The sequence below is a fragment of the Chaetodon trifascialis genome, chromosome 6 (genome assembly GCF_039877785.1).
Source record: "Chaetodon trifascialis isolate fChaTrf1 chromosome 6, fChaTrf1.hap1, whole genome shotgun sequence".
In the NCBI taxonomy this organism is placed as follows: Eukaryota; Metazoa; Chordata; class Actinopteri; order Chaetodontiformes; family Chaetodontidae; genus Chaetodon; species Chaetodon trifascialis.
The window spans coordinates 27,157,096-27,183,112 of record NC_092061.1 but is presented as its reverse complement, the minus strand read 5'-3'; the positions used below and the strand labels follow the sequence as shown (position 1 = coordinate 27,183,112).

The window sequence follows — 26,017 nt, the reverse complement described above, 5'->3', positions numbered from 1 at the left end:
GGGAGAACCTGGGGCTATAGGACCGCCTGGCCCTCCTGGTGGAGAAGGGTTAAAGGTGAGCTTATCAGTACAGTAAACATTCTTACACACACACACACACACACACACACACACACACACACACACACACACACACACACACACACATATATATGTACATACAGTATGAATGAATGAATGAATGAATGTAATGTGTGTTTAGAATAAAAATCAGAAATGTGTTGTGTGCATATGTATTCACCCCCTTTGCTATGAAACCGCTAACTAAGATCAGGTGCATCCAGTTTTCTTCAGAAGTCACAGAATTAGTTAAATACAGTCCACCTATGTGCAATTTAATCTCAGCATAAATACACCTGCTCTGTGTAGGCCTCAGAATTTGTTAGAGAACCAACAAACAGCATCATGAAGACCAAGGAGCTCATCAAACAGCTCAGGGACAAAGTTGTGGAGGAATACGAAGAAGGGTTCGGTTATATGATATATATGAATGATTCCATGCATTGAATACCTCGTGGAGAGCCAATAAATCCAACATTAGAATATGGAAAGCGCAAGGAGAGCATTAATCAGAGAAACCAAGAGGCCAATGGTGACTGTGGAGGAGCTGGAAAAATCCACAGCTCAGGTGGAAGAATGGGTCCACAGGACAGTTATTAGTCCTGGACTCCACAAGTCTGACCTCTATGGAAGAGTGGTGAGAAGAGAGAAGAGTTTGACAGACAGGTGGAGACACAGCAGACATGTGGGAGACTGTACTCTGCTCAGATGAGACCAAAACTGAACTTTTGGCCCTGGTGAAAAACACTTTGCTACAGTGCATGCCACCCTGATCACACCACCCCACAGTGAAACAGTGGTGGCACCATCATGCTGTGCAGATGCTTTTCAGCAGCAGGTACAGGGAAACTGGTCATGAGCCCAAGATGGATGGATTGAAACATACAGATCTGCTTTCAGTCAACAAGAGACTTGAGACTGGGCAGAGGTTTCCCTTCCAGCTGGACAATGACTCAAAGAACACAGAACTACACTGGGATGGTTTATGGCAAAGATTGTTAATGTCTTCAAATGGCCCAGTCAAAATCCAGACCTCAGTCAACTTCTCTCAATCTGTGGCAAGACTTCAAAACTACTTTTCACATACTCTAAGTCTCTAAGATGACTGGGTTTGAGCTATTTTACCAAGAAGAATGGACTGGTGGAGACAAACCCCAAAAGACTTGCTGTTGTAATTACAGCAAAAGGTGCTTTTACCATACCATGCATGTTGTGTTAATTAAATGGTAGATGAATTTGAATTCCAGGTTGTAACACTGCAAAATGTTGAAAAATCCAAGGGGAATGAATACTTTTGCATGACACTGTATAGCTACGGTGCATGGCATGGACTGTGAACCATGTCCATGATTTGTTATTTATGTAAAACAGCATGCGTGTTGGGCCACACAAGACAAATCTCTGAAAAACATTCTGCTCATTGAGTATAATTGTTATTTCAGGGAATTCAAGGCCCTATTGGAGAGTCAGGAAGAGCTGGACAAAAGGGAGAGCAGGTGAAGTAACGCTGTGCTCACATCATATACATCACATCAATCCTACACGTTGTATATACTATATAGAAACATGTGTATGTACTTATACTGCATTGAATGTGTACACATACATGGCAAATTAAGATGATTAGGATGTAAAATTTGTTAAACAAAGTGACTGATACCATATGACCGAATAGCAGGGTTTCTCACACATTCATTTATTTGTGGCCCACACCAATATTAACATTGCCTCATATTTATTGAATGAGCTGCAGGCCTCTCTCTCTTTCTGTCTCTCTTAATACACCTGTGTTTAACCTTTACTTGACCAGCCCACGCAGTTGTATTAAGAGCTGCCAAAGTATATTTTGTGACCCATTTTTTCATTTTTTATTCTTATTTTGCAGAGCAACAGAGAGAGAGAGAAAAATGTCATTTGCTACAATGTTGGTTACGATCATTTCTATAGGCTACATAATTAACAACAGCACATGGCTCAGCTGCTGATGTGAAAATGCAAACACAGCTGGGCAACTTTCTAAAACATACTGCTGGTGAAGAAAGTCAGCATAGCAGACCCAGAGAAAAAGAAAGAGGCGGGATGGAGAGTTCTTTGAACTCAGACGATTCTTCTGGTAATCTTAATAATTACTTTTAGTAATTACCATGACAGATTGGGAGGGTGTCTCAATAACCTACATGTTATCTTCTGAAAAGATATTAACATTTCTGAGCACCTCTAAGAAGCTCATGTCCCAGTTTCATCTGTAGAGGTCTTGGCCATAATCGACCTAACTGAATAAGACTGAATAAGCTTGTGTCAGTCATCAATAATCACATCAAGCTTATTCAGTAATCCACATACAAACAGCTGGGCCCAGTTTGATTTAAACTAACATATCTCATGAGTGTAGTACTCTTCAAGGTATCCTGTGGAGTTTTTTACCTTTAGTCCTTTAGGGTCCCAATTTGTTTGTCCTGTGTATGAGGATGCACCAATGTTTCTTCAACATTGCATGGAAGTCTGGGACAGTGCCTAGGGAGTGGCAAATTGGGGTGGTGGTCCCCTTGTTTAAAAAAGGGGACCAGAGAGTGTGTGCCAATTATAGGGGTATCACACTACTCAGCCTCCCTGGTAAAGTCTACTCCAGGGTGTTGGAAAGGAAGGTTCGGCTGATAGTCGAACCTCAGATTGAAGAGGAACAATACGGATTCTGTCCTGGCTGTGGAACAACGGACCAGCTCGTTACTCTCCCAAGGATCCTGGAGGGGGCCTGGGAGTATACCCATCCAGTCTACATGTGTTTTGTGGACTTGGAGAAGATATTGTGGGAGGTGCTGTGGGTGTATGGGGTGAGGGGGCCACTTCTCAGGGCCATCCAATCTTTATATGCCCAAAGCAAGAGCTGTGTTCGGGTACTTGGCAGTAAGTCGGACTTGTTTCTGGTGGGGGTTGGCCTCCGTCAGAGCTGTGCCTTGTCACCAATCCTGTTCGTGACATTCACGGACAGGATATCAAGGTGTAGTCGGGGGGAGGAGGGTCTGCAGTTCAGTGTGCTGAGGCTCTCATCACTGCTTTTTGCAGATGATGTGGTCTGTGTTCCACATCGGTCTGTGACCTCTGGCACTCATTGGATCGGTTTGCAGCCGAGTGTGGAGCAGCTGGGATGAGGATCAGCACCTCTAAATCTGAGGCCATGGTTCTCAGCAGGAAGCTGATGGATTGCCTATTCCAGGTAGGGAATGAGTCTTTGCCCCAAGTGAGGGAGTTCAAGTACCTCGGGGTCTTGTGAGGGGACAATGGAACGTGAGATTGGTTGGCTGGCGTCTCCCTTAGAGATAGGGTGAGAAGCTCAGTCATCCGTGAGGGACTCAGAGTAGAGCCGCTGCTCCTTTGCATTGAAAGGAGCCAGTTGAGGTGGTTCGGGCATCTGGTAAGGATGCCCCCTGGGCGCCTCCCCAGGGAGGTGTTTCAGGCACGTCCAGCTGGGAGGAGACTACGGGGAAGACCCAGGACTAGGTGCAGAGATGAAATCTCCACACTGGTCTGGGAAGGCCTCGGGATCCCCCGAGTCAGAGCTGGTTAATGTGGCCCGGGAAAGGGAAGTTTGGGGTCCCCTGCTGAAGCTGTTGCCCCCGCGACCCAACCCCAGAAAAGCAGTGGGAGATGAGATGAGATGAGATGAGATGAGATGAGATGAGATGAGATGAGATGAGATGAGATGAGGATGCATATGCATGTACACATGCTCTTGGATGAGGCAATACACAATGGTTTCATAGTATCCTACTGATCTACAGGTGGAAGTAATACAGCAAGAAATGCAACAATGTGCCAACAAAGGTAGGGAAGAAGAGGTCTGCTAGCTAGTAAACATGGATCAAAGCAATGCAGGTTTCAAACTTTTAAGAAAAATGTGCTTATTATGTTTATAAGAGCTCAAAGATACAGACATTGCATTTTGGTTTACATTCAATGTAATCATAACTTTTTGTTTGTTATAAGAGAACTCCACAGGGTACCTTCATGTCTAGGATGTTAGAGCGTCCCATCTGCACAGGAACTCTCCAGAGTGGCAGACTGTTTGAAATAATCTGCACTTACTGCATAACCATGTGACCATAGTGCAACTTTCTCAAAAAAGGTCTAATACAATATAGTTACAGACCCAGGATTCACAGGGTTTTTTGTTTTATGCAATGTCACACATATCCAACCTAATGATGGCCAGACTAATAACCACAGTCATGTTCATTGCAGATATGATGTTTGCTTTGACGGTTTATGCTCATGGCATTAAAATCAACTTGCAGAAACTTCTTATGCATGTTTAGAAGTCTTTGCAAATTAATTTTGACATTTAGAAATGAATGGAAACTGCTGGCTGGTTTAAAAGTTGAAAACAATTTAGAGGGTGTGGTCTGGAGTAATATAAAGAATACAATACAGGCCTAAAAAACCTAGCATTCAAATGACTGTCAACATCGAGTGAAAGCTGTTGTTTTTCATATTTTTCCATTTTTGTTTGAATGCACAACAAAAGCTTTCAATAAACCATTCGGTTCGAGTCATTCTGTTCCCTTGACTGTGTGTTGATAATCATGAAGTAGTATTGACTATTTCCTAGGGGGATATCGGTCCACCAGGTAGAAGAGGTGCTCCAGGCCTGCCTGGGTTGCCTGTAAGTCATCTCTAGTAACTGACATTACAGCTAACAATAATAACTTTGATGCTGGAAAGAATAAATATTACTCTTAACATCCACACATCTACTTGTCTGTTTTTAGGGTTTGTTTGGACAGAAGGTGAGTAAATGCAAAACTAGATTGCATGAGGTTGCCTCTCCTGAAAAATGTACATAGATTTCTAATTAGACGCTATTTGTGCTCACAGGGCCTGAAAGGATTTACTGGACCTCCAGGCCCTACTGGAAAGAAAGGCTTATCTGTGAGTATATGTCTCTAATAGAGCAAGATACAGGTTTTATTGCATTGAACAACAGAAATGTGTGACACCACGCATCATGTGTATTCATGGGTCACATTTTGTTTGTTAGGGTCCACCTGGCCCACCTGGACCACCAGGAACCTCCCTGGATCCCACATTGACACAGCTAAAGGTAAGTGTGACTGATAACTACATGCCTTAGAACCACTGTGCATTCATATGCACATAATGGCTGCCTCACCTATCCTGTTTTTCTTATGAGTAGCAGACTCAGGAAGAACCATAAACACAACGCCACAAAAAGTCATGAGGAGAAGGTATTAGAGCTTGTCCGCAGTTAGCTGCATTCATATGTTGTCTCCATGCCGCTCAATATAACAACCTCCTTAACTGTCCCCATGTTCAGTTTCATTTATGTTGTGCAAAATATCATAGAAGGTGCTCCCATGTTTGCTTCAGGTTTGGCTCTGATCCATCCCTCACTAGATTTATTATGTAAACCTCCCAGTACACATACACAGGTATTGCAATGAACAACGCTGCTTGTGTCGCACCCACCTGTATGCACTGTGTTGCATATGGACAACAAAACCTCTGGACTACCCACTGTGGCACGTTAAGATGTCATCGTTGCTGCTGCTCCTCGCACCTGACAGACTTATATACCTACATTCAGATTATTATTGTGTGGATATTCAGTGGATTATTATTTCTTGTCCACAAATATTTGCACAATTCACTTCAATAATGTAAGGTATTGTTTTGTGTACAGCTCTGTCAATTGTTTTGTCTATTTTATTTTTTCCAATCTTAGAGTTCTTTGTCTTTTTTCACCTCTTGGCCTGTTTCTGGTGCTGATGTGATGTGACTTTTGTTATCCTATTTTATCTTATAATCACTCTTAATAGTTAGAAAGACCATCTCATAGTTACAATGTCAAAAGTCAAAAACAGAAATCATCCAAAAAAGATAATTCAACATGTAAAAGAACAGGTGAAAAAAATGTTACTTGATTTAAGTGTATATTGACTTTGTTATTTGTAATGCTGATTTGTTCATTGAATCTATTCAAATGAATTCCACTTATTTCTAGGTCTTAACGATGTACTCCAGCAATTAAGTACTGCACTTCCATAAAGCTGAGGGAGTAGTGAGACATTATACAAATGCTTTTATATGCAGCACTCTGAGTGGTATTCCAAATGACAAGTAAATTAATCTTCATCTGTAAAATTTGAGTTCCCCTTTTAATATCTACTTATAGTTTCCTCAGTTTACTATGTCATCTCATCCTTTCCATATCCCTCTTTATTTTGCTATGAACATCTCAGGAGGTCATGAACATGTCAGACAAGCCCGACTATGTCCTGGTCCAGACTCTGTTAGATTCCCTTCAGAGAGATCTTCACTGGTTCATAAACCCACCAGATGGCAGCAAACAACACCCAGCTAGTACATGTCTGGAGCTGTGGCTTGCTCACCCCAACTTCACTAATGGTGAGACTGACATTCATTGATGCTCTGAACAATTCCAAGGAAAAGGTATTAAGAGAAAAATATAAACTGTGCTTCCTTTGAAAATAACAATACATGTTTATCATTAAATTCTACAATGATCTACAGGTCAGAATGGCCCTCATGTTTACCAGCAGGTCATGCAAATATTAACAACATGTTTGCTCTGTGTTGTAACATTTGCCAATCTTTCAGGGATGTATTACATTGATCCTAACCAGGGTAGCCCAGCCGATGCTTTTCAAGTGTACTGTGACTTCACAGCAGAGCCAAAGACTTGCCTGTCTCCACTCCAACCTCAGGTATTATCAACACACACCACAACTGATTCTTAAAGTGTAACTTCTAGCATTTTAAAACATAATATCATTTGGACATTGATTAATATCCTTATGTAACCATAATCCCTATTTAAGAATGCATAACAAGTAAAATTATGTAATACTTCGTGGAGAAGCCTTTGCTTTAATGACAGCTTCAAGATGCTGCCTGTACAAAGAAACTAATCTCTCACAGTTTCAGGTGGGATTTTCCACACAGTCTTTAAATCTTAACGATTCTAGAGGCCCGTTGGTGAATCTTGATCTTCAGTTTCCTTCCACAAATAACAACTGTCAAGGGTCTATATCACACTAGCTTATGATGCGATAGCTGGAACTGCTTCTGTTTGATGAGGCATCTGATGTCAGATGGTAGTGATGATGATGGCAGCTGCTTTTCCAGGTTTGGATCAGTCATGCAGAAGTCAGTCTTTGCAAGAGTCAGTTTTGAAAAGAACTGCTCATGGTAGTTGGTTGTCCCAAGCAGATACAGATTTGAGTCAGTCCAAGTCAAGACAAGCTAGCACACAGGCACACAGAGTTCAGGGCCCTCATTCACCACACAGCACACCATCACACACCCAGAGTTCCTCACACCCCCCACTGCCCCCAGTGCTTTTGAAGTGCCTTTCCTTCACTGAGACAAGCACCCTCCCCTACCTGACTGTAGCTACTGGCCAAATTAGAAGACAGATGGAGTGACTCCAATGAGGCACAGCTCCAGGCCGTGACAGTATCAGCCCCCAGGGTTTGGAGAACTGTGCCAGCCAGTCATCTGCTACTCTGCAGCACCTCTTCAATCTGAACCAGGAGAAAATAACAGACAACCATCTGGCCTCAACAGCTATAGAGCAGTTGCCGTCACATCTCATGTGATAAAGGTGCTGGAGAGGTTGGTCTGATCCACCTTAGACAGCAGATGGGATCATCACTAAACCCTCTGCAGTTTGCTTACCTGCAGACCTGAGAGCGAACAATGCCAACCTGCTACAGCTCACTCACTCAAGTCTGGATGAAACTGACTGCACTACGAGAATCATGTTGTTTGATTTCTTCCATGCATTCAACACCATCCAGCTACCGCTACTGAGGGAGATGCTGCAAGCGACGATGGTAGACACGTCCATGTTTTGGTTTACTGAATACCTGAAAGGCAAACAGTTTGTGTCCTTCAGTAAGTCAGTCTGTGTTCTGTCTGAAATGGTGGTGGAAAGTACAGGAGCTCCACAGGGGACTGTCCTGTCTCCCTTCCTGTTCACCTTGTACACCACAGACTTTCAGGCTGTGCCGCATGCAGAAGTTTTCTGATGATTGCAGTGGTTGGATGATTTGTGGGAAGAGAAGCATAGGGCTGGTGGATGACTTAATATGGCCAAGACCAAGGAGATGGTGATCGACTTTAGAAGAGGCCAGCTTCACAACCCCAACACCAACAGTGTATTCTGGGAGTGGAGATTGACATGGGGGAGGACTACAAGAACCTGGGCATTCACTTCAACAACAAACTGAACAGGAACACCAAAGCTGTGTACAAGAAAGGGATGAGCCGACTCTATTTCCTTGGGAAGCTGAGATCTTAAACGTGTGCAGCAAGATGCTGGAAGTCTCCTGTGGCCAGTGCACTTTACTTTGCTGTAGTCTGCTTGGGGAGCAGCACTGGAGCTGGCAACACCCACAGACTTGATAATAAGCTGATTAAGATGGCTGGTTACATATTTGGTTGCAAAACAGACACTTTTGCGGCCGTAGTGGAGAGGAGGACACTGAACAAACTGTTATCCATTATGGATAATCCTGACCACCCTCTCCACTGCCTCCTGCACACACTGAGCACTCAGCTGCTGTAGCTTTGCTTTCACAGGGGTCAATGCAGGAAATCTCTCTACCAGGTGTGATAATGCCAGGTGTAAACACCTCACCACTCTCAAAATTCTCACAGCTTGTTTACACCGGGCATCAACATACGTCTTGGAAGATCTGATTGGAAGTGCTCAAAGTATATCAGTTCACACCTGGCATTTGGATGTGTCTCCATATGCGTCTTAAGTGACCACTCGTTTTTATTGAGAAAGTCGATGGTCCAAATCCTCTTCTTGCTACCATGAACATGTTTACACATATTTCCTAAGTAATTTTCCATCTGAATGAACACATTGTTGAACTGAAGGTACTATTAATCTGTGTTCTCAATTTAGAAATGCATGCACATTAATGAATCACATATAAGTACCTCATATGTTCTGTGTTAAGAAATTGAGAAAGATTTTTTTTCTTTTTTTGGCAAATGACTCAGATGTACACAATGTAATATTTAATAGTATGCACTGTACCTTCTAGTATAGTATAAAGACTGGACAGCCAGTTTTCTCTGCAGTGGTGTGGTTAAGTATCAAAACTGCTCAAAGCTGAGGTTAATTTATGATTTTAATTGTTCAAGCCATATTTGCACCTTCAAATATATACATCTTTGTTATTTGGTCAAACACATCATGTTAATGCGAAAACATCAATGACTGACCACAGGTTCCAGTAAAAGCTTGGCTGAAAGATTCTGGCACCAATATGTCATTTCACTGGTTGAGCACAATTGAAGATGGCTTCCAGGTGAGTGTCTGATTCAAATATTGCTTTTTTTGTCTGAGATAGATGTCAGATTTTTTTTCTTTCTTTCTCTGAATCACATCTCCTGTGCAAACCCCTTACCTCCAGTTTGAGTATCCAGGAGGAACAGATGTGGTGCAGATGAGGTTTCTACGACTGAACAGCAGAATCTCCACTCAGACCATCACTTACTACTGTCAGCCAGGAAATAGACGGAGCCACAGAGAGAGGGAAATCAAGTTCCTGGCTGACACTAGAAGGCAGAGTTACCTGGGGGAACTGCAAGACTGTGTAGTAAGTGACAGTGACGATGATGGAAGTTTATGAATCTAAGACTCAGTGCTGAGGACATTTTAGCCCCAACTCACATACACCTTCAGTAAGCCTCACTTTTATTGCACTCATTTTAATTCTCCACAGTACTTCTCTCTGCATCAACAACAGAAAAATGTTACTGTTAACGCTGTATTGCTTTTACTATAAATTCTCAAAAATGGCTGGGGCCTTTATTCACTTTAAATACAGAGAAAATCAGGCAGGCTGGTTGAAGCCATTTATCCAGCTAGCTAAACAATCAAATCTGACCAGACTCAGACTGAGGAGGCTGCATTATCTTTGAGCTCACTGAGAGACATGACTGTGAAACCGAAACACAAATCAGCAAGACTCCCATGAATAAAAGCTCTTAGAGCATACATCATCTCATAACCCAAATGAGCATATATTTTTTCATCTTGGCAGTATTGGCTATGGTCGCTAGGTGGCAGTATTAGTCGAAAGAATATGACATTGATTACTACAGTATAGCCTCTATTGGAAATATGCCTACATTAGAAACAGGTTTTTATTCATAATTGTCTTGTATTATATATGTGCGTATCTCCTTACATTTTAATAAGATGTATCTTGGTTTTTTTCATCTGGTCCTGTTTTAAATTGCTGTTAATGTTATTTGCTGTTAATGCAACCTCAACACTTCCTCCATGTTTACTGCTCTGCCTTGATAAATTCAATATAGTATTTCCACAGTATTTCAGTACAAGTAAAACAACATGGTCATGTCATACTCACCACTCTGCTGCTCTCATCGTCTCTTCTCAAACAAAAATACTGTTTTTATTCACAAATTCTTTTCAGTCACTTCCATTTAGCTCTTTTGTGCTGGTAAGCTACCATAGACCAGACTGTCACATACATGTATTTTCCAAAACATGCCAGCTCTTTGGGGGGATAGAACACAGAACATTCTGTAGATGTCAAATTGCATTGAATTTGGATTGCAATTGCTACCTTGCCTGAACCTGAGTGTTCATGATACCTTGATAAATTAAGGTTTATTGGTCAGCCGTCATGCTTATCCAGACATCTATGCATATTTGATCGAATCACCAGGTGGTAGTGGGCTAAGTGTTGTCTGTCGATAGCCAACCTGTTAATACCCCACTGTTTGATCTGGGCTAGGTTGAGATTTATTTGGAGATGGCAGTCATGTTTACTGATGCTACTATACTGTATGACTTCAGCAGCCTCCCACTCAAGCTATCCCTCAGTGGTAGCTGTCACCATCGTAATTTAGCTATTTACCACACTGACAGTGAATATTCATGTTTCTTATGTGCCATAAATCTCAGTGTGAAAGCTTTTGTTATTAACACGGTTGTTTCTGATTTGGCATTGCTTTAATGACTGAAGCTATGCTATTCAATTTTCAATTCTATTGTCATCAAAAAAGAATTTGTGCTGCTACCAAAATGAAGAATGACTGATCTCTGAGGGTTCATGCAGTCTTGGCTGCAGGTTATTCTACATAAATAACCTGAGGGTTCAGACTGAACCATTATGATTCTTTCCCCACAAAGGATTCATGACTTGATGACAGGACATGACAGTTTATCAATGAAATCCAACACCTCCTGCAGATGTTTCAAAGTAAAAGTATCCCAACAACTCTTTATTTGACTATGCATAACTGTGCTTGAAAAAGAAAATGTAGAAGTCAGAGCAACTGGAAATAATTAATGAATGAAAAGAGTATTGCTGTATTGAAAAGAGTAAGAGCTGTTTGAGAAGTGAAAATGAAAGCTGCAGAGTGTTATATGATTCTGCTGTAGTTCTGATGGAATTAGTGCTGTGGAAATGTGCCTTATCCTGAATTAACCATATTAGCCATATTAAAGTACTGGTATTTCCATCCCCCCTTGATGTTTTTTTTTATCTGGCCTTTACCAGCAACTGGGCTCCAGTCTGTTCATACTGGCCTCACTTGTGACTATGAATTTTTAAAGACAAAAACAGAAATATTACTAAATTGGAGTTGATAACTTGTTAACTTGTTAAAATGTCTACCTCATAGTAAAGCGTATATATTCAAACTATAGTGGATTGCTTTTAGTACTTGACTATTGTATTTACTATTGTATTGTCTTATCTTATAAAGAGTTAGTAGACCTGGTGATGACAATGATGGTACTAGATCAAAAGTTAAGGGGTCAGGAGACAATTCAACCTGAGACACTGCCATGTGTAGAGCCACTTCCCAAACATGGCTTCAACAATCAGAGGTGTGATTCTCTTGTTCTCTGAGTACTTTCAAACACTGTTTCCTTTTCTACAGCTGGAGTCAGGAGCCCAGGAATCAATTTTTCAGTTTGAAAGTGAAGATCTCCAACTGCTGCCTCTCAGGGACCTGGCAATATTTGGAAACAAAGAAGTAACCCAGGAGTTTGGCTTCACCATAGGGCCTGCATGCTTCAGCTAGAGATGCCCCCTGTCTCTTAGCATGAGTGCATCTGTGTGGTGGTCCACAGTTACAAAGATCTGAACAGGCAAACCATGTATATCTGGCACCTTTATACTGTCTTTTAGAACATGACTCAAAACATCATTTTTGACTTGGCATTGCTTTGTAATTCAGAGTTATCCACATGTTTTCAAGTGTGCTGACCAGCCAATTCATTTTGGATGCCAACAGTGGGAATTCTGGGTGAAAAATGTTCCACTGCAACCTTTTTCAAAAAAAACAGTGAGGACTAGAGACACAAAGTGAACTGAAGATCCTCAGGGATCAGAAAGGGTTTCTCTCCCTTTCTGAAGGTTTCCTCTGCACAGAAAGACTGTTGGCTTGCCCACTTTTTAGACCAGGGATATTTTGAACCTGAAATTCTTGACATTAACCATATTTTGTACATTTGTGTTTGTGTTTGAAACCTGCTTATTTATGTAAATGCTTGACATTCATTTAGTCATTCTCATTTTGATTCAGGTACATTTTGACTTGATCATTGTGTTCAAGTGACATCATTGGTGGTGCTGGAAGCTCGGTGACATACTCATACTCATGACTACTCATGGGTTATGCACCAAAGGGAATATGATTGTTTACTCTCTTTTGGAATCTCCACTTCTCTCTGTTCCTTCAAAGATCAGAAATGTTGACATAGTTTGCGTTTGGTCAAATTCATGTCAGGTTTGCCACCAGACGCCTGTAGTTTTTAACACACCACCTGAAAAAAGTAAAAGAAGCTCATTATTATGATTTCAGACTTTCTGATATATTGTTCTGACTTTACAGTGCTTGGCCCACCTCGCTGCATTCAGCAGAGCTGCCAGCAGCTCATGCAGTTTATTGCTGGTATGCGTTTCTGGGACGATTTTGTTGTTCAGTGAGGATTTTTTTTAAATTTTTTTTACAGTTTTTAGGTTAACTGTCCAAATATACACCACATTACCTCATATTAAATATTTCTACAGAGTACAGGGGAGATCTCTCATTCTTAGTCCATATTTATTTTCTGTCCCTTTCACTGTTTTTATTTAATAAAGTGAGTGCAAGGGACTGACATTGTACACAATTCATCAGTGATGTTTCAGTTGTTAGACCATAATTTTTCTTTCAAACTGTACCTTCACCATATGTCTAAGTCCATTAATCAGATGGCAGATTGTGGATTCTTGAGTGACAGTGTGCAGACATCTTTGGTTTCTTTTCAGTCACACCTGTCAGAGAGACTTTATGGTCTGTAAGAACTTCGTCCAGATTGTCACCTATTTGAAAGTACATGTTAAGTGTAACTGTTGTAAATACATCATGCAGCTGTTGTAGATATTTTTGAACAGAGTAGGTCATTGCTTGTATTAGCACTTCAGTCACCTCCATCTTTTGTCATGAGCTGTTTTCTGTTGAGTTTCTATGGTGTAAGATCGCTGTCAAAAAGACGTGTCCATAATTAAAGTTTCGTATTTGTAAAGTTAACAATTTGTGTGTCATAAAAGTTGTTTTACAAGAAAAAATTCCGCTGTCATATACGTGAGTCTGTGAAATTGGGTTCGGGTTACGAGTGTTTTTATATGAGTATGAGTCTAAAAGCTCTGAGTGGAAAGTAATCATCGGCGATTCCTCCAACTGCGCATGCGCATGCCCCAGACGCAAACATCCAGGGCAACGACACCATCCACGAAGAGACTTCACAGGTAATGTCAATAACAACGTGCATAGCTGTTAGTGATTTCATAAAATCGAACCACTTTATACAATATACATTTCTTGGACTCACATACTTATTGCTTTAGCTTGCAAACTAAAGGTATTTACATGCCGATGAAGGTAGCTTAGTGCTATCGTTACTGTATGCTATCATTCATAATTTTCGACCAGTAACCAACCAGTAACTTTGTGTAGAGTTAACACGGAAAGAGGGAGAAGGTTGATATGGAGAAATAAAACCGGACATGATGAATCATCCTGCTTATTGCACGATTTACGAGTGAAATTATACATTTGCGACCATAAGTTTCTGGTTCACGTTAACTCATCCCAAATCTGGCTTGATTGTTAATGCTCTGGTCGAAAATTATGAGGACAGTGCATTTTTTGAGGGGTAACATTATATGTTTTATAGCTGTTTAGTGCTAACTAATTAGCACTGGCCCACTTCTAATCCCAGTAAGGACAGCACTAAACTAGCTTCATCGGCATGTAAATATCTTTATTTTGCAAGCTAAAGCAATAAGTATTTGAGTTCAAGAAATGTGTATTGTATAAAATGGTTCGATTTTATGAAGTAAATAATGGCTATGCACGTTATTATTGACATTACCTGTGCAGGGCTCTCAAGTTTTTAACTGAGTTCAGTGAGATTTGGCAGTGGCAGTGAGGGTTGGGGTGGGGACGGGGGTCTGATCTGATAAATGACATATAAATTGTTTTTTCATAATATGGGACCTTTAACTGTTCACAGTTTATTCATTCAAAGAACTGTTTGATTATGTCATTTTATTACTGCTTTGACCTCAAATCAACTCAATAATTTAAATATACTGAGTGTGAAAACAGCTGGTGTCCACCTACAAAATGTCCATGCAGGTGTCCAGAGGACAGACCTGGACTTAAACGGCTCGTCCAGGCTCTGAAGACCCACAATGACCCTCAACAATATGACCTCAGTACTTTTGGACATTCAACATCCCCCGCATGTATGAAATTGACTATTTCAAACATATAACACCTTTGAAAGCAGTGATGGAAAGTAAATACATTTACTCAAGCTCTGTACTTCAATACAGTTTGGAGGTACATGTAGTTTACTTGAGTATTTCTATTTTATGCTACTTCATATTGTATTTGTAAGTAATACTTTTTACTTCACTACATGTATATAGTAACTCTGGTTTCTTTGCTGATTCAGATTAAAGAATATAATCGACTAAAAGAACATGTTAAAATAAGATAAGGGGATACTTCAGCAGTACATAAAGTACCTCAAATAAACTCCAGCTTTACAAGCTGCAGTATTAATACATCAGTAATTGAAATCCAGTAAAAAGATGAGGTTTATTGTAAAAGTACCACAGCGTAGAAATACTCTGTTACAAGGAAAAGTATAAATGTATTACAATCAAAACATCCTTAAAGTACCAAAAGTAACAGTACTCATTCTGCAGATGAATGTATGTCATATTACTGGATGGTGATGAACAAGCCAGCGTCATTCATGATGCAGTGTACTTTAACCTCTTTATGTACTGCTGGGTAGGTTTATTCATAGTACTGCATCATTTATTAGTTGTGAGATGTAGAGTAGAAGTACAAGACAGCAGAAAATGGAAGTACTTCAGTAAAGTAGTACCTCATATTTGTGCTGTACTTAGTTGCATTCTACCTCTGGAAGTCCTGCTTAACGGTCTGGTTGTTGGTGATCAGCCCACGTGTTCCCATGCTGGCTTACAACCACATCAAGGGCAGTGGGAACAGCACCCAGCGCTTCTTCTTCACTTCTTACAAGGAGGCATCACGAGCCATCATCATCCTGGTGGGCATGCTGCTGTTCTGCTCCATCTGGATCTCCAGGTTGTTGAAAGAGCGCCAGATGGGAAAAATCGACAAGGTGCGAAAGGCGATGCGAGTGTGCGCTGCCATCGTTGCCGTGTTCATGGTGTGCTTCTTACCCACCACGGTGACGACCATCGGGGTGTGGGTCATCCGCTCATACCGCCCGTGGGACTGTGCCTCCTTCTACACTTTCACCCAGCTCACCATCGTGTCTTTGGGGCTGAACTTCCTGAACTCGGTCCTTGACCCCATCATCTACGTCTTCTCCAGCTCCATGTTCAGGAAGCGCTCTGCAGCTCGCTGCCCCGCGTCCTGCGCTGCAGACGGGACCCGGGCGACAGCGAGAACACGACTTCCTCATCGGGAAGTCAGTCCACCACCCAGCAGGAACTGAAATCCATGAGGGCTGACAGAGGGAGTGAAGCCATGGAGTGAGTGCTTCCTCCATAATCATGACTGGACCAAGCAGCACTGAGAAAAATGTTTACACCTGAAATTAAAGTGCACTCTGTACCCAGAGACGGACAAATGCATGTTCAGTCAGAGTGTAAATGCAATTAACACAATGTGTGACACAACATATGTTTGTTTTTAATAAACCTAAAATCATGTTGGAAATGAACTTTTTCTACATTTTATCACCATGTTTTTGTGCTTCATTGCCATCACTTTGTAATTGCACTCCTGTGTGTAACTAACTTTTGTGTCATGTTTGTGTTGCTTTGGAAAAAACAAATAATTCATATTTTTCATATAAATATTCATTTAATGTTTTTTCACTGATGGTTATCCGTTTTGAATTCTCTCTCACTCAAACACACACACGCACACACACACACACACACACACACACACACACACACACACACACACACACACACACACACACACACCATTATTATTATTATCATGATTGTGATTATCACTATTGTTGTTTTTAACTGGCCTGCATGTCTTCACTGTTCTCACTGGTATTTTTCTTCCTCATGTTGTTCTGTCATTGTTTTCTCTAAATAAAGATATTTTAACAAAAAACAAAAAAGGAAAAAGAGTGTTGGGTGTCAATAAAGATATTTAAAAAAAACAAAAAGGAAAAGGAGTGTTGGTGTCAATAAAGATATTTAAAAAAAAAAACAAAAAGGAAAAAGAGTCTTGGTGTCAATAAAGATATTTAAAAAAAAACAAAGTGTCTTTAAGGGTCAAAGCCAATAGAATGGAGTCTTTGTGGCTTTGATGTAGGATTCTATAAATGTGCTCTCTGGCTGTTCTGCAGTCAGAGCATCTTTGAACTTGACCGAGGAGCATTAACATTATTGTTGGAGTACCACAGTCACATAGTTTCAAGAAGTATCTTCACAGGCGAGCACAGTCTACCACAGGCGAGCACAGTCTACCACAGGCGAGTACAGTCTACCACAGGCGAGTACAGTCTACCACAGGCGAGCACAGTCTACCACAGGCGAGCACAGTCTACCACAGGCGAGCACAGTCTACCACAGGCGAGCACAGTCTACCACAGGCGAGTACAGTCTACCACAGGCAAGTGCAGTCTACCACAGGCGAGTACAGTCTACCACCAGCGAGTGCAGTCTACCACAGGCGAGTACAGTCTACCGCAGGCGAGTACAGTCTACTACAGGCGAGCGCAGTTTCTAACAGACAGTTCACTACTGACAGTCTGATGGCACAGACAAGCTTCCCAATAATCAGGGGTCGCCTTGATCATCTGGGCCGTCTGGTCGTCTGCTCAGAGGTGCAACGTCTGCGAGACCAACTTCAATGCTATCAGTTTGCGCACGACTCGATGAACCAGGACTTGGTTCGATACAGGAGGGCGATGTCTGAGTGGAACGAAGAGCGAGAGAAGCTTTGCCACAGCGTGCAGCACCTGCAACAGGACAACAGCAGACTGCAGGAGCTTCTGGAGCTCAAGGAGAGGGAGTTCCAAGATGAACTCAAGAGGACCAAGGAGATGTCCTCCCTCAAGACAAGCGTCCAGTCCCAGACAGAGCAGGTGGAGATCATCCCAGACCAGAGCGAGGAGACACTCCAGTTGACACTGGAGAAACTGCAGAGGACGCTGAACCAGGTGGTGCACGACCTCTACCTGAGAGACGAGGAGATCGACCTCCTCAAAGAGGAGAAAGACTGTCTCTCTCTCAGGCTCGAGGAGACAACAGCCACCGTGTCCCACAACAGAGCTGAATTTATCCGGTGCGAAAAAGCATGGAAGATCACACACAACAATCTTCAGGAGAAGTTCAGCAAAAAGCTGGCAGAGAAAGAGCAGAGCTGGGAGACGAGAGAGAAGGAGCTGGAAGGAGAAAGGAAACGTCTGGAGGAGCTCCGTCTGAAGGCCAATGAAGGCAATGAAGAGCGAGAGAAGCTTTGCCACAGCGTGCAGCACCTGCAACAGGACAACAGCAGACTGCAGGAGCTTCTGGAGCTCAAGGAGAGGGAGTTCCAAGATGAACTCAAGAGGACCAAGGAGATGTCCTCCCACATAGAGCAGGTGGAGATCATCCCAGCCCAGAGCATCGAGATACTCCAGCTGAAACTGGAGAACCAGAAGAGTGTTGTGCTGCAGAATGACCTGCAGATGGCGCTGAACAAGGTGACGCACCAGCTCTACCTGAGAGACGAGGAGGTCCACCTCCTCGAGCAGGAGAAAGACCGTCTGTCTCTCGATCTGCAGGAGAAGTTCAGAGAAGAGCTTGCAGAGAAAGTGCAGAGCTGGGAGACGAGAGAGAAGGAGCTGGAAGGAGAAAGGAAACATCTGGAGGAGCTCTGTGTGAAGGCCAACACCAAGAGGAGGGCCTTGGTGTCCCGAAACAAATGGGTGAAGGCTGGACTGAAAAAGGCGGCTACAAAGAAAAAGACAACAGTCAAGAAAACGAATGAGACCGGAAGGGGGGAGAACGCAAACCCCGAACGCTCCGTCGGGGTCAACGAGACCACCGACAAGCTGCCGGGAGTCGAGGCTGAAATTCTCCACAGCGAGCAGACCGAACCTAACGATCTGCAGGAGAACCTGAGGGAGGAGCTGACCGAAGTCTGCCAGGCGAGAGCCGATCAGACGGAGGAGCAGGAGAAGGACGTGCAAGACGTCCGCCTGAAGGAGGAGAGTAAGAAGGGTCGCTTCGGGTTTCTCTTCAAGACTCCAAAGACAAAGGAGGAGAAGGAAGAGAAGACGAAGCTGAAGGAGGAGAAGAGAAGGGAAAAGAAGGAGAAGAAAATGGAAAAGGAGGAGAAGAAGAGGATGGAAAAGGAGGAGAAGAAAAGGGAAAAGGAGGAGAAGAAGAAGGCAAAGGACGAGGAGAACAGAAAGGCAAAGGAGGAGAAGAAAAAGGCAAAGGAGGAGAAGAAGAAAGCTTAAAAGCTCGCGTCAGAGGACAGTGAGGAGGAGGAGGCTGCTGGTTGTTGGCCCCAGGCAGGATAACGGCAGCTCCCTCTTCCTCCCCCATCACCTCTCGACCCTCCCTCCACCGCCCTTCCACCCTCCCTGCCGTCTCCATCGCCCCCCTTCCTCCCTCCACCCCCCTCCCTTGCCCCTCCTCACTCCTCCTCCCCCATGGCCTCTCCGCCCCCCCTCCACCCCTGCACCCCTCCCCCAGCCCTCCCCCCTCACCGCCTCCCCCCTTTAACTTTTAAAATTTAGATTTAACATTTTAGGTTTAGATTTAACTTTTAAAATTTTGATTCAACATTTTTCCCACGCCGTCTTCTTTGGACAGCACCCACAGACACACCTCCACCTTGTTTCCAGGTGACTTAGATTTAACATTTAGATTTAGATTTAACTTTGAGATTAAACATTTAGATTTAACATTTTAGGTTTAGATTTAACTTTCAAAATTTGGATTTAACATTTTAGGTTTAGATTTAACCTTTAAATCATTGCTAAAACACATTGCTTTAATCAGGACCAAATCAAAAATAAAAAATTGAATAATAAGAAATGCACGTATCTGTCTCTGTGAATGAAGACGGACAGAGGACAAACAGCTGGAAGACATGATGGAGGCTGTGAAGTAGAAGTCCTGCTCTCTGTCATCAAATACTCTTATGGTTCATTTAGAGAATCGACTCACTGTGAAGGTGAAAATAAAATCAGTGTTTTGTCGTATTTCACATGTTTCTGAAACTTTTCTCCTCCAAACATTTCACAAGGTTTCATTTTAAGACCTGTTGAAGGCCCAAAGAGGTCCAATCAGGTCATCGGTGTCCAACAGAATGAAGGTTTTTTGGATCGGGACTTCATGTGACGACCCCTCAGATTCATCGGGTGACCCTCTGGTGGGCCCCACCCCGGTACATGTACACTTACATACATGTACACACAAACATACATTTCTATACATACACACATGCGTACATACGTACATGTGTGTACATCAACGAGTGTGTGTTCACTGTGGTTCATCTCAAACGGTTTGACCGTTAGATGTTGAAGGTGTTTATCCAGAGAGGCTCAGGGACAGTTGGACGGTTGTTTCGTGAGGATTTGGCCTCTTGAAACGTCTCGGTGGTATTTCGTGGAGTCAAACTGTGACTTCCTGCAGCAGGGAGGTGTCTGAGGAGCAGGTGGCTGCAGATGCTGCCATGTCTCCCTCTAGTGTTTGCTTCTGTAGCTGCTCCTCAGACTTCACATTCACGCTGTTGGTTAGAGTCCTTCAGCTCTGGTTCACTCACAGGAAATATCAGATTTACATTATTTAAACTGTTGCTGCTTTAATCTACAGCAATGCATCATATCTATAAGATCATCACACGTTTGCAGCGTGGCCGTCCTGTGAGAACCATGTATCTCATATCTCGAAAACTTCATTTTAGCACAAACATTCCACATCAACGCAGCTGGAGATACGAACTTTTCACTGGACAGGAAGGAATCTGAAAGGTAACTAAAGCTGTCAGACAAATGTAGGCGAGTAAAAGCACAAAGCTGCATGAAATGGAAATACTCAAGGTGGAAGTACCTCGAGTGTGTACTTAAGTGCAGCACTTGAGTAAATGTACTCAGTTAAATTCTGCATGGCAGAATTGAGTTTGTTTAATCAATAGAGGCCATCGGGTAAAGACGGTTTCAGAGATGTTGGCAGGTGTCTCCTTTGGACGGGGCCAGGCCAGCTGTGTCCCCCTGTGTCCCGTCTTTGTGCTAAGCTAACCTAGCTTCTGACTGTATTTATCCCATAGACGTGATACCAAAAACCTGCCACCACAAGAGGGCTTACAGGGAGCAGAAAGGGACATTTTCAGCCTGAGAAGGATCCCACAGGACAAATCCAGTCATCTCCAGACACACAGCGAGTGGCAGCTGCTCTCCTGGCAGATCTCCAAGAGGAGGGAGTGACCGAGGGAGGGACGACAGACAGGAAGGAGGCCTGAGGAGGCTCGTCCTGCCGGCACGCCACGGCTCCCCAGCAGACCGTCAGTTACTCCGCTGCTGTTTTCCGGAGGTGAATGGTTGCTCGACTCGGTGTGAAAGTTGGCAGCCAGTGTGTGATGGTGAGAGGCCGCAGGCAGGCCGGCGACACAAGGGCGCACTGTTTAGCCCCCCAGGCCTCGCCGGCCTACATGCCAACACTCGACCTTTGTGTGCCGACCACACGGCTCTGTTACTGTACCGTCTGCTCAGCCTGGACGCCTCACAGAACCACTGCTTTTAGACCAAATGACAGAGACTTTCCACTTTAACTCCTCCTCAGCAGCTTTAAAGTCTCATTCTGCTCTTTCCTGAAGCCTCAGGAGAGACTCAGTGTTCAAGTACAAAACACCTGCAGCTGTTTGACGTTCAGCAAAGTTTAGTAAGTTTGAACAAAGGTTGCAGCTGAAATATTCAGAGATACTGATCCTGTTGATTTAATAAGAAGACATTCAGAAAACAAACATCTAAACACACTTTAAGAAGCCCCAGTGCTCAAAACGTCTTTAGAAATCTGTTTTATATTTAGTTTACAGTGTTTTCAATGGCCACAGTCATCGTTCATGTTGAAATAATGTTTACAAAAGTTACAGGTGATTTCCACTTCCTGATGAAGCACATTAACGTTAACCCTGCGAACACAAACTGCTGCTGCTTTGTCTTCGCTCTCTAAAGGTGGACGTCTCCAGGCTTCAGATGGTCTTCAGTCCATTTTCAACACCAACCCAAAAGACGTGACATTAAGAAAAATAAACTTCATAACTTTAAAGGTGACATATTATGAAGCTTTTTCAATAAGTTACATAGGTCTATGATTTCCATAAAACATGTTTCTGAAGCTGTTTGCTGGAAATAGCTTTCAGGAAAAGATTCTTGCCTCCCTCTATTTGCCTCGGTTTCAGTCCCTTTCAGAATGTGCTGTTTCTGGTGTCTGTAGCTTTAAATGCAAATGAGCTGCTGCTGTCCCACCCATGTTACCGTGGTAACGGGGAGAGCGTAGGCTCACGTTGCACTACGCATATGAAAGTAGCGGACATGGCGGCAGTAAACAGACCGAGTTCTTCAGTAGTTGAACCGTACGTGTTCGAACCTGAATCGGATCCTGAAGGAGGGGAGGCTCCTACAGAACCTCAGAGAATTCAGCAGGACGCTTCTGAAAGGTTAGTCTAAAAACGTCTTTCTATTTTTTTCTCTTCAGTATGAGCACCGCCTGTACAGGAGGCAGCGTGAGAGGCCCGCAGTTCAGACGGTCAAAGCTCACGCTAGGAAGCACCAATCCTAACTCGTAGCATACCAGAATGACGGGGAGAAACTCAGCTAAAAGCCTCTACCAAGCATTTGCACCCGAACGAAACATATGGGCATGTTCCACTTTAGCGCGTCCGCTGATTTCCCCACGTCACACAAACTACACAAGCCTGGTATCACATGAAAGCAGAGAGTCCGAAGGTCCTGGTTGTTTACATAAAGAGGAGGGGGTTTCTAGCAGTCACTGGGTTGCTGAGACATTGACCAGTCTAACTGCGCTGTTAGTTTCAGCGCTCCGTCTCATTTACACGTGCAGGGGCAGAGCACACAGACGACACTGCTGAGCAGCACTACTGACCATTCAGCTCAGGATGAGGAAAAGTAGCTGGCTAGAGCACACACATTCAAATGTTAAAAAAAAAAAAAAAAAAAAAAAAAGGGGGGGGGTGCTGTTATTGGCTGAAAATGCTGGTATGCAACGTTTCTTATTTCTTTAGCTTCATACATGCATGAATTGTCTTTTTTTTTTAATTTGATTGTATCAGTACACGTGGAAATTGTGCAACAATGCAGTCAGAGCCTGAGAACATACGCTGCCAGGAGGTGCCACAGGTCACAGTATCTTTACCTGCACTTACAGTATGATCGCAGTGTATGACTGCAGATAACATGCCACTGCAGATACTCACCTTATGTTATGCATAACAGGTTACAAGACAGCTGCAGCAGCTGGATGAAAGGCATGATCGAGCATCCAGGTTTCGTACCTGTTTGCCTAAATGTGCATACAACACTTACAGGGTTGACTACGGTCGTTCACAGCTATGGGGGACAGAGCAGTGAGTTTCATCTTAAACAACTTCATTGTTCATACGCCATAATAAACTAAATAAAGTCAGTCATATTTTTTCTTGAACATATAGCAAAGTTTTTCCTTAGCAAATACTGTATATTACACATTTATTCACATGAAACATTTTATAGATATACAGTAAATATTTATTGACCGTAGTCATGAATATTTGTACATGGAAACACAGGAATCACAAAAATGCGAATACAGATGAAGAAGATACGCCCCCCGACTGCATCTTGACTCGTGGCTGGTGACCTCCTTGTCTGGATGCTAATATTGTGAAGGCACGTCCAGCAGGATGTTTATCTTCAGAATCTCAGCTCTGTGCCATGATGGGTCGACAAAGATCTTCTCCATGATCATGTCCATCAAATCACCAATATACCCTGTGCAATACACAGACACACAGAAAAACGTGAATCATTAGTATCATTTATTGGATTATTCAACGACTGTTAATATAGTGACATTTTGCACTTTGAATTCTGTATTTAAGTGTGTAGTTTTTGGCTTATTTATTGTGTGACATGTACAATATAAATGTTTTTTGAGTGGGGGAAAAAAAAAAAGAAGTTAACACGAATGTGGCCTCAGCCTTCACTGGTTTGGCTCTGCACTCTCTCTTCGTGAACTTTGGAAAGCTCAGTTTGAACAGAGGATCCCCTGACGATGTGGTGGTTTGTCCTCTATCGGCATTCTCGCTGTAATGCAGTGCGAAAGTATATTTTTATGATAACAGGCCATACTTAGGAGTAAAACATGACAGCACTGTCACGAGGGAGATGCCAGCATTTACAAATGTTTAGCTGTGCTCATTTTTCAGTTCTACACGAACTAACATAGCAGCGTTTTGCCATATAGCACAAGCTAACGCTAGCCGCTAGCTTCTAGTTAGCAACCATCACGGTCTTCATATGTAAACCCAGCGACCAGGTCGGTCAAGCGATACATGCACGGACGCTTCACCGGGTCTAAGCTTCGGGAATTTGTGAAAGTAATGCATTTGGAAATATCTTCTAAACTGGTGTATGTTAGAAAAGCCCAGGGCAAAACGAGTGTATAGTTGAGACTGCTACATCCCAGCACAATTTACGCGTTTTAAGCGTTTTTTCTCTGGATTTTATTTATGAGTGATCCTTTTTTTACGCTGCATGCAGCTGTTGGCATAGCTATACACGTAAGATAAAGCTGATGTCACTTCTCTCTTTTTACATAGGCCAGTGCATCATTACAGTTACCTGCTGTTGATCAAGTGTAGCAGTGAGCTGTTGCAGCCTTTAGTGCTTGAATTTACACTGTGACAGTGCTGTCATGTTTTACTCCTAAGTATGGCCTGTTATCATAAAAATATACTTTCGCACTGCATTACAGCGAGAATGCCGATAGAGGACAAACCACCACATCATCAGGGGATCCTCTGTTCAAACTGAGCTTTCCAAAGTTCACGAAGAGAGAGTGCAGAGCCAAACCAGTGAAGGCTGAGGCCACATTCGTGTTAACTTCTTTTTTTTTTTCCCCCACTCAAAAAACATTTATATTGTACATGTCACACAATAAATAAGCCAAAAACTACACACTTAAATACAGAATTCAAAGTGCAAAATGTCACTATATTAACAGTCGTTGAATAATCCAATAAATGATACTAATGATTCACGTTTTTCTGTGTGTCTGTGTATTGCACAGGGTATATTGGTGATTTGATGGACATGATCATGGAGAAGATCTTTGTCGACCCATCATGGCACAGAGCTGAGATTCTGAAGATAAACATCCTGCTGGACGTGCCTTCACAATATTAGCATCCAGACAAGGAGGTCACCAGCCACGAGTCAAGATGCAGTCGGGGGGCGTATCTTCTTCATCTGTATTCGCATTTTTGTGATTCCTGTGTTTCCATGTACAAATATTCATGACTACGGTCAATAAATATTTACTGTATATCTATAAAATGTTTCATGTGAATAAATGTGTAATATACAGTATTTGCTAAGGAAAAACTTTGCTATATGTTCAAGAAAAAATATGACTGACTTTATTTAGTTTATTATGGCGTATGAACAATGAAGTTGTTTAAGATGAAACTCACTGCTCTGTCCCCCATAGCTGTGAACGACCGTAGTCAACCCTGTAAGTGTTGTATGCACATTTAGGCAAACAGGTACGAAACCTGGATGCTCGATCATGCCTTTCATCCAGCTGCTGCAGCTGTCTTGTAACCTGTTATGCATAACATAAGGTGAGTATCTGCAGTGGCATGTTATCTGCAGTCATACACTGCGATCATACTGTAAGTGCAGGTAAAGATACTGTGACCTGTGGCACCTCCTGGCAGCGTATGTTCTCAGGCTCTGACTGCATTGTTGCACAATTTCCACGTGTACTGATACAATCAAATTAAAAAAAAAAGACAATTCATGCATGTATGAAGCTAAAGAAATAAGAAACGTTGCATACCAGCATTTTCAGCCAATAACAGCACCCCCCCCCCTTTTTTTTTTTTTTTTTTTTTTTTTAACATTTGAATGTGTGTGCTCTAGCCAGCTACTTTTCCTCATCCTGAGCTGAATGGTCAGTAGTGCTGCTCAGCAGTGTCGTCTGTGTGCTCTGCCCCTGCACGTGTAAATGAGACGGAGCGCTGAAACTAACAGCGCAGTTAGACTGGTCAATGTCTCAGCAACCCAGTGACTGCTAGAAACCCCCTCCTCTTTATGTAAACAACCAGGACCTTCGGACTC

At 42.7% G+C, this 26,017-nt stretch overlaps 1 protein-coding gene, 1 long non-coding RNA gene and 1 pseudogene across 2 annotated transcripts; all 3 read left to right on the top strand.

Moving 5' to 3' along the window:
- Nucleotides 1-4,721, top strand: LOC139332391 (uncharacterized). The gene is made up of 3 exons (XR_011602289.1): nucleotides 1-55; nucleotides 1,503-1,556; nucleotides 4,667-4,721. It is a non-coding gene; the product is annotated as an uncharacterized lncRNA (long non-coding RNA).
- A 215-nt stretch (nucleotides 4,722-4,936) lies between these two features.
- On the top strand, nucleotides 4,937-12,195 carry LOC139333157 (collagen alpha-1(II) chain). Its single transcript, XM_070965445.1, has 7 exons — nucleotides 4,937-4,986; nucleotides 5,096-5,158; nucleotides 6,318-6,483; nucleotides 6,697-6,803; nucleotides 9,345-9,425; nucleotides 9,531-9,716; nucleotides 12,037-12,195. The coding sequence occupies exons 3-7, from the start codon at nucleotides 6,324-6,326 to the stop codon at nucleotides 12,178-12,180; spliced, it is 678 nt and encodes a 225-aa protein (XP_070821546.1). The 5' UTR covers nucleotides 4,937-4,986; nucleotides 5,096-5,158; nucleotides 6,318-6,323; the 3' UTR covers nucleotides 12,181-12,195.
- Nucleotides 12,196-13,830: 1,635 nt separating this feature from the next.
- On the top strand, nucleotides 13,831-16,185 carry LOC139332228 (hydroxycarboxylic acid receptor 2-like; annotated as a pseudogene).
- Nucleotides 16,186-26,017: the final 9,832 nt, after the last annotated feature.

Bases quoted from the DNA above. Each gene is read 5' to 3' on its own strand.
- LOC139333157 (XM_070965445.1), top strand. From the start codon at position 6,324: ATGAACATGTCAGACAAGCCCGACTATGTCCTGGTCCAGACTCTGTTA. The intron at 9,426-9,530 runs GTGAGTGTCTGA...CCTTACCTCCAG, and splicing joins CAATTGAAGATGGCTTCCAG to TTTGAGTATCCAGGAGGAAC. The intron at 9,717-12,036 runs GTAAGTGACAGT...CCTTTTCTACAG, and splicing joins GGGAACTGCAAGACTGTGTA to CTGGAGTCAGGAGCCCAGGA.